Here is an 8,959-nt window from a genome sequence, read left to right as displayed (position 1 = left end):
CAGGTTAATCCCCCCATTTGAGGCAGCAGCAGCAGGGGCACCAACATGATGCCCTAGGCTCCAAAGAATGGCCACAAGGGGGGATGTGACTTGGCTAGAGGTGGTGGGGGGAGCAGAACCAGTGCAGGTTATGCAATTGGCCAATACACAGTTTCATAGTTTGTAGGGTCGGAAGGGACCTGAGCAGATCATCAAGTCCAACCCCCTGCCATGGCAAGAAAGAGTACTGGGGTCAAACGACCCCAGCAAGGTGTACATCTAGCCTCCTCTTAAAGACCCCCAGGGTAGGAGCCAGCACCACTTCTCTTGGAAGTTGGTTCCAGATCCTAGCCACCCTGACCATGAAGTAGCGCCTCCTGATAGCTAGCCTAAATCTACCCTCTGCCAGCTTTTGACCATTATTTCTTGTCACTCCTGGGAGTGCTCGGGGGAACTGCTGGTCCCCTCTGACTAGTTTGTAAACAGCCACTAGATCCCCCCTCAGCCTTCTCTTGTGAAGGCTGAACAGGTTCAGGTCCCATAGCCTCTCCTTGTAGGGCCTGCCCTGCTGCCCCGATCATGTGGGTGGCCCTCCTCTGAACCCTCTCCATGTTGTCCACATCCCTCTTGAAGTGTGGCGCCCAGAACTGGATGCAGTATTCCAACTGTGGCCTGACGAGTGTCGCAAAGAGGGGGCGAATCACCGCCTTGGACCTGCCTGAGATGCATCTGTGGCTGCGTGACAAGGTGTGGTTGGCCTTCCTGACTGCGTCCCCACACTGTCGGCCCATGTTCATTTTGGCATCAATAATGACTCCAAGATCCTTTTCTGCCACTGCACTGACGAGAAGGGAGTTCCCCAGCCTGTAGGTATGGTGCTGGTTCTTCCTCCCCAGGTGAAGTACCTTGCACTTGTCAGTGCTGAAACCCATCTTGTTCTCATCCACTCACCGCTGTAACCTGCCTAGGTCTGATTGCAGCCTATTCCTCCTGCCTAGCATGTCCACTTCTCCCCACACCTTAGTGTCGTCTGCAAATTTGAACAGAGTGCTTTTTACCCCCCTTGTCCAAGTCGCTGATGATGTTGAACAGTGCGGGCCTGAGGACCGAGCCCTGCGGAACCCCACTGCCCACATCCCTCCAGGTCAAAAATGACCAATCCACCACCACTCTCTGGGTGCAGCCCTCCAGCCAGTTGGTGACCCATTTGACTGTGTAGGTGTTGATGCCACAGTCCCCTAGTTTTTTTTAAATGAGGATGGGGTGAGAGACAGTGTCGAAAGCCTTCCTAAAGTCCAGAAAGACTATGTCCACTGCTACCCCTGCATCTAAGGATTTTGTGAAGAAGGCCACCAGGCTGGTTTGACAGGACCTGCCTCTAATGAACCCGTATTGGTTGCCCCTAAGCATAATCTCTCCTGCTGGCCCCTTTGACACATAAGTTTCGAAATGCCCTAACCTGGTTGAATGTAGTATCAGACTTAACTGACTGAGGTCAAACAGTGCATCCCCTCCCTTTCCTGGCAGTGGAGCGAACCATTGTGGCAGGGGGAGGTGAGGCACCTATCACTCACTGCCTGCTTGTAGCAGCGCTGGGCACTTGGGGCGGGCTGCCATGGGCCAGTCGCTGCCTATGCCCCTGGGCTGCAGGGTGGGGCTGAACTCCTAGATTGTGGGGCTGGGCCAGACTGGGCTGTGGCAGTCCATTGCACCCCTGCCATTGCCCATGCCTCTGGCCTGCAGCAGCCTGCCTGAGCATCTGGCACCACTGCAAGCAGGTAGCAGGTGACTGGTGGTTCATCTCTGTCCACTGCAACAGTTTGCTCTGCCACTGCTGCCACCAGGAGAGGGAGAGGCATGGGCAGCCACGATGCAGCTGCAGCCCACCTGCAAACTGCAGCCCTTGCACAGGGCTGGAGGTGGGAGGCGGCAGGTGCTGCCCCAAGGCCACCCCAGCCTGGGCTGTGCTGCTGCAGAGGGAGGCAGTGGTGAGCCAGGCTCCGTAGCTAGCTCCAGCTTCCCTGCACCACTCCCTCTTTGCCTGTAGCCAGGTTACTTCCCCCTTTCCCATGCCTGGCTGACCACTCCTTAGAGGGACTCAGCTCAGGGTGCCATGTTGGTCCTTCACCACTGCTGCCTGCAATGGGGGTATTAAACCCCCCACTTCCCTTCAGGCAACTGGTGTCTAGTTGCTGTGGCCCCAGGTGCACAAGTGGTGCCTATCGGTGCCAACGCCATGCCCCTTCCCCTGCAATTGGAGGATTAAGCCCCGCTTCCCCTCAGGCTACCAGGGTTTGGCCCCACCCCTGCTCCTGCTGCTGGACCAGTGAGGGGGTGGAGGGCTGAGGACCCCTGGCAAGGGCTACTTTTTTCCTCCCCTTCCAGGCAGACCCCGGCAGGGTGGGGGTTTAAACCCCTCCCAAATCATACTCAGGCCTGTCTGGGCCAAGCCATGTCCCCCCCTCAGTTCAGCTTCCCTCCAGCTAAGGGCTAGCTCTAGTATACCCTAGCTTCTGGCCTTAGCTACTGTAGGCATGTGCCTGCATTTCCAGAGTCAAAAGTGAATGTCTATTCACTTGCAAATTGGTTCAATTTTTGCAGCTTAGACTAACCTGCAAACATTGAATCAATTCAGGCTCCAGGTTTTTGAAAGTCTGTCCCTAACCGAGTAGATTATTCAAGCTAAAAAACGGGGAACAGATGGGGTTTAGCAAAAACCAAAGGAGTTAACCTGTATAGAGCAAAGGTTTGTTTCTGCAATGCAAGACAACTCCAGCAAAATGTACTGCAAAAGATCCAAGTGGTGATGAAAATTTCACCTCTATCACTTTGACAGTGCTCCCAAGAAGAAAGTTTCACTCCAAGACTACTGAAGCAGTTGTAGCTAATATTATCAGATTAGACTGAATGCAAAAATTTCATTTAGTTTATCTGACTGCACTTGTTCCAGTTATTCTTGTATGCAGTCCGTTTCTGTCCTGTTTGCATGAGCTATTTACACAGCAGAAGAAAAACAGCCAGCAACTGAAAATACGCAACAGGAAAGTAAAATTTCACAAAAACTAGAAAGAGGACTCGGGGCTACTGATATTTAAAACTGACCAGATCTCCATATTCTCAATATCTGAAGGATCAAACCTGGCCTTCTAAGAGGCTGAGATCTAAAACAGGGTGGGGCACCTTTAGGCCATTACAAAAATTCTCACCCTCTCCCATCTCAATTCTCGTAATGTTTAACTTTTTACAACTTTTACCTGAACTCATCCTGTTGACACCTCCTACCACACCTGATACTTTCCCAGGCAAACCAGAACTGGGCCAAGGATTAGATGAAATGGAATCTTTGCTTGAATTGGAGATGATGCTATTCCTTGTGCTTATTCCTATTGGAGAAAAATAAAGAGTTAATTGGCCATTCTGAAATCTTAGTCTCATATGCAAATATTACATTGGTTTGTATCAGTACAAAAATATAGTGTGAGCAGATGGTTTGCACACTAGCTTAATGAAAAACCTCTCCATGCTTGACTGTACAGGGCTTGCTAGCTATATGCGGGCTACTTTCTATCATCTCACGTAATGTTGCTACATCTAGGTACATGCCCTGTTTCTGGAATGGGCACACTGGCAGAGAGCTCAAGGTATCTGATGGGAAACTAGGCTTTGGCAGATGTTTGATTTTTTGACTTGCTCCTGAAATGTAACAACATGCACAGGCCCTTACTGAGCATCATGATTCTCACTGAAGTTAAAGGGGACTCAATATTAGAGGGGTCCCTATATTCAGATTCCTTGTAGGATCAGGGTCCTGAGACTGTCAAATGCTCTGGTACTGCCCAGGGCAGACAGTGCTATGTAAATGCAACTTGTTTAAATACAAACACTTTATGCTACTGTCAGGGGTTTTCTTTTAATTTAGAGAAATAGGCAGGATAAGGATTTTACAATATTCAGTTCTACTTCCATATTTGTGCAGCTTCTACTGAAATCAACAGAAGTTGTGCCCACAACATGCACACACATGAAGACATGGTCCACGTATTATTACTTTTGCTGTCTCATGAAGGCAGCATAACATACTTGAATGCGGTGTGACAAATAACGGCAGGCTTGCGCTCACCATGTTTAATGTACATTTAGCAGCATAACTAGTGACTCCAAACTCCATTTAAAAACTTCTTCCAAGTGTTTAAGGTTCTAACCTGGATGTTACAGTTACATGCACATTTGTACATTACAAACAGGATTAAGGTTATGGCAACCTGGCATAATGAGAATCCAGTAAATTTGCATCAGACTCTCAGGTAGAACTGAAAGAACACTTGAAACATTGGTTTCAACCTGTTTTGCTGTGCACTCCCTGACATGTATAGTCAAAACTGTATAATTATGGAACTCCACCATTAAAAAAAAATAAATTTAGTGAAAATAAAAGCTAATGAACTGTTCACTTTTTCTTTTGGCTACTTGCAAATATTAACAAGATGCCCCAAAGCCTTCTGATGCAGACTGAGAAGAGAAAGCCTTGTCTCATTTAATCCCAATAAAACGAAAGGTTCGTCTCTACAGGGAAATTCATTCTAGCCAATATGAAGCATGCGGTACTACAGATTAGTTATTCCTGATTAACCAACTCCATGTGTGGATGTGCTTATTCTACAATATAGCATCACACTCCAGATGAGTTTAGTCCACTTGAAAAAAATTCTTCATGCTGAGTTAATTTATCAGAAGCAGCAATTCCAGAATAACTCTCATGTTAGACACACCCAAAGAAATCAGGAAGGCCAACCGTACCTTGTCATGCATCCACAGATGCATCTCAAGAAGGTCCAAGGAGGTGATACTCCCCCCTTATGTGGCACTGGTCAGGCCGCAGCTGGAGTACTGTGTCCAGTTTTGGGCGCCACACTTCAAGAGGGATGTGGACAACATGGAGAGGGTCCAGAGGAGGGCCACTCGCATGATCAGGGGGCAGCAGGGCAGGCCCTATGAGGAGAGGCTACGGGACCTGAATTTGTTCAGCCTTCACAAGAGAAGGCTGAGGGGGGGGATCTAGTGGCCTGTTATAAACTAGTCAGAGGGGACCAGCAGGCACTGGGGGAGTCCCTGTACCCCCAAGCACCACAAGGAGTGACCAGGAATAACGGTCACAAGCTGGCAGAGGGTAGATTTAGGCTAGCTATCAGGAGGCACTACTTCACGGTCAGGGCGGCTAGGATCTGGAACCAACTTCCAAGAGAAGTGGTGCTGGCTCCTACCCTGGGGGTCTTTAAGAGGAGGCTAGACAAACACCTTGCTGGGGTCGTTTGACCCCAGTACTCTTTCCTGCCATGGCAAGGGGTTGGACTTGATGATCTACTCAGGTCCCTTCCGACGCTAGAAACTATGAAACCCAGCACGACGCATTTATGCACAACCCTTCTAAAAAGCACTTATTATATAAAATGTTTGCATTCTGCCCCAATGGTGGCACGGAGACTGCAAAAATTAAGAGGTATGGACAAAGGAGTCCTTCAAACAAACAAACAAACAAAAAAACAGCAGGGCTTGACTCTACACACTGCAGGGTACACTTAACTCCTCCAGGTGGCAGGAAAGAAAGTGTCCCCCTGCTGCCACCTAACTTTGGCTGCTACCAGCAGTATGTATTAGGGCTGTGCAAAATTTCAGCAGCCATTTTGTTTCATATTTGGACATTTCGACAGTCGAAACACCGAATCTGAAACGGACCATCCGAAACATTTTGGAAATTTTCCAAAACAATCCGGATGTTTCTGAAACATTTCAGATGTTTCTGGGGAATCAAACAGGGAGCTGGGGAAATGTTCAGGTCCCCAGAGCTGGGGATCAAACCAGGAGCTCCTGCTGACTGTTGGAGCTGTCCCAGGCCCCAGGCAGTGCACAGCACCCTGCTGAGCCGTGACACGCTTGTGTGAAGGTGCAGCTGCCACATGGGTGCCAGGCTGGTGGGGATCCTCATTGTCCTGCGCTGCACAGGGGGGCCCTACTACAAGCCCTCAGAGGCCTCAGTTGCCACTGCCAGACCTGGTGAGTGCAGGGCTTTTTTTTTTTTTTTTTTTTTTTTTGTACTCCACACTTGCTGGCTGCAGAGCATACAGATGACAGCATGCTGCTGTGCAGCCCACACCGAGCGCTGGGAACAACCTAGTGCTGGAGCTGGCCCCAGCTGGCAGTGGCAGCCTGCTGTCATCCCACATCCAGATCTGGGGACCGTGCCCCCGGGAGGGCTGCAGGCCTGTGCCAAACTGTTCTTGAGGAGAGCAGACCCCCGGATCTGTGTGCAGGACAACAGCCAGCTGCCATTGCCAGCAAGTGATATGCGTTTGCCTTGAACAGTTTGAGGTGCAGTTTCCCAGAAACTGCTGCACCCATCTCCTTGAAACTTGGCATGCTTCACAGAAGGGGATAGCATTCCTACACATTTCATCCGAATCAGGGAAGAAATGACAAAGTTATAGGCAGTTTTGTGATTCCTCATTATAGCTTATGGCTGAAACACTGTTGAAATTCCTAAACAGCTCTGATACAATTTTGGCCTACACAAAACGGGACAGTGATTCGAAACACTGAAATGAATCACTGTCCCTCTGAAATGCCAAATCCAAAACAAAATGAAACAGCTGTTTTGGACAGCCCTACGAAATACCGAGATGAAACACTGAATCTGAAACCAGAACGAAACTCAGGCATTTCGCACAGCCCTAGTATGTATTCATGGGGTATCCTGGAGGCATGCTTCCCCTCCTCTGATACAGAAGACCAGATCAGGATACAAGCAAGTGCCTGATCCATGAATGAGGCACATTTCCTAGCATGCTCTGGCATACCCAAAAGCTAGTCTACAAATCTGCTTGTGCTGCAGGAGAAAAGGGCTGCTCCTGACACTCATCCCTTTTTTGCACGCTGGTAAAACAGACATACCTCTATTTATAGTTAGCTAGAGCTATCTCTTCATAGGGTAATTGCTTTAAATTAACAAGACAGCTCCTTCCAACCTATGTCCCCCTTTTTTTCCTTCAAACACAGAACAGTCTCCCTGAGCCTAGGATAAAGCCCCACGTGTCCTTTATCACTTCCCATTGCTGTCAAAAGGTCACGTGAAAGAGGAAAAGATTTCTACTAACCAGGTAAATACCTAGAGTGTTTCAAATAATGCTGTTTGGCTGCAGAAACATGTAATGTAGGGGTGTCTTGCCGTGGAAAGGTAGCATGGGAAGGTGCACTGCTGCCAGAACCTACACTGTCTGAAGGCTTCAGATCCAAAATACTTTCAAATCTGTAACAGAGAGAAACCACCATAAGCACAAAATTCAAGGCATGCATTTCAGTCACGCTAACCTCTTCCTGCATCTCATCCCCAAGAATTACTGCTCATGATGTGTTTGGTACTATAAAGATTGAAAATATCACCTCACTGTTTTGTTAAAATACCTAAAGTCACTTAGGAGCCTAAGGCTTCTTTTTAAGAGACCTTAGGTCACTGACAAGTCATTCTGTAATCTCTTCCAATTGCCTCTGACTCAAGGGACTTGCAGCCTAATTCAGAGACACAATACAGTTCAGCCATGCGGAACACACTAACATGATGATTCAAGTGTGAAGTGGTAAAGGTGCATTCTGAGAAAGCAGCACCAGAAAGGCTTCCCAAGTTAAGCATGTTTGAGAAAAAAACGTGTAAAGGGGATCAGGAGCCCATGAGCAGGGAGTGGCTATTCCAAGTGCAGGGGACAGCAAAAAGCCAAGAATAATTGGAGTGTACAAATGTAAAGCACCTGGCACTGACTCATTAGAAGCCATCTAAATATATATGTAGGAGAGAAAGAAAGGAGAAAAAAATGACACCAAGTATCATAGATTTCATAGACATTAGGGCTGGAAAGAACCTTGTAAGATCACTGGACTGGAGTAAAGTCTAAAGATGAGACCAAAACAACTTACCTACAAAGACCTTCATTGGTCTGTCTTTTCTTGTTTTTCAAATCTGTTTTGCTGAGGGAAGAGTTAAAATCCAGGTCTTCCAAGTCATCCCAATCTTTAGCCCCTTTCACTGTTCTAGTAATGTGACCCCATCTTCGCCGAGGCTTTGGTTTCAGTTCACCATTTGTATTCTCTACCCCACCTGGAATTTTCTGCCAGTACAATGAAAACACAGTATTTACAGCATGCAGCTAAGGAAGTAAGAGGGTAGGAATCAAGACAGAATTTACTCTCCCCAACCACAAAGAAAAAGAAGAGAGAGAGAGATTTTGTATTAATCTCCTGTATCACCTTCTGTTTCAACAAGACAGTTTGTAGAAGGATGGAACTCTAAGGTCTCTTTTCTCTAGTTTTCTTCTTTTACTATACTACAGAAAGCAACCTTTTTAAGTATGGGAGGGGGGAGTTAAGATTACTTAAGACCGGCTGTAAAATACCTATCATTGGCAGTCTTTAAGAACAGATTAGACCTTTTTGCACCATGGGCTGCATGGGCGGGGCCCAACCATCCATGGGTCTGACCTGGCTGTGTTGGGGGAGCGGGGGTTATTCTAGCCCTGATTCAGTCCTGGTGAGGAAGAAGGTATGGCTTCGCACCAACCTGGCCACACAGGAGAGAAAGGGGGTGTGGCCCAGCCCCCACCTGGCCACACAGGACTTGGGAGTTTGGTAGCAGAAGAGGGGTGGTGTATTAATTTCCACGGCTCCCTCACCCCCAAATTTCCCAAGGAGTCCTGTGGGCCAGATGTCATGTTTTCATGGGCCAGATCTGGCCTGCAGGCTGAGGGTTAAACATTCCTGGGTTAGACAAACACTTAGCTGAGATTGTTTAAACATGACCCTATCCTGAAGTTCCTTCCAGCCCTAGTATTTTATAATTCTAAAGATCACCTTGTGCTGGATTTCTGCTTTCAGACTCCACTCTTACGGACATAAAACTGCCAAACTGCCCATACGTTAGGTTCCAGGATCCATGTGG

At 47.9% G+C, this 8,959-nt stretch overlaps 1 protein-coding gene across 5 annotated transcripts in view; it reads right to left on the bottom strand.

Moving 5' to 3' along the window:
- The window catches only part of ICK (intestinal cell kinase), a 42,885-nt gene that overhangs the window by 9,522 nt on the left and 24,404 nt on the right, over positions 1-8,959 (bottom strand). For all 5 annotated transcript variants that reach the window (XM_019520584.1, XM_019520580.1, XM_019520582.1 and 2 more), the window contains 3 exons: positions 7,942-8,132; positions 7,128-7,279; positions 3,234-3,362 (listed from right to left, as the gene is read on the bottom strand). In XM_019520584.1, coding sequence (XP_019376129.1) covers positions 3,234-3,362; positions 7,128-7,279; positions 7,942-8,132 — 472 coding nt within the window. The remainder of the gene's footprint in view (positions 1-3,233; positions 3,363-7,127; positions 7,280-7,941; positions 8,133-8,959) is intronic.

The sequence above is a fragment of the Gavialis gangeticus genome, unplaced genomic scaffold (assembly GCF_001723915.1).
Source record: "Gavialis gangeticus isolate Ggan-Ray unplaced genomic scaffold, GavGan_comp1, whole genome shotgun sequence".
NCBI lineage: Eukaryota > Metazoa > Chordata > Crocodylia > Gavialidae > Gavialis > Gavialis gangeticus.
Note: the sequence above shows the minus strand (reverse complement) of the source record. Positions and strands in the feature narration are given on the sequence as shown.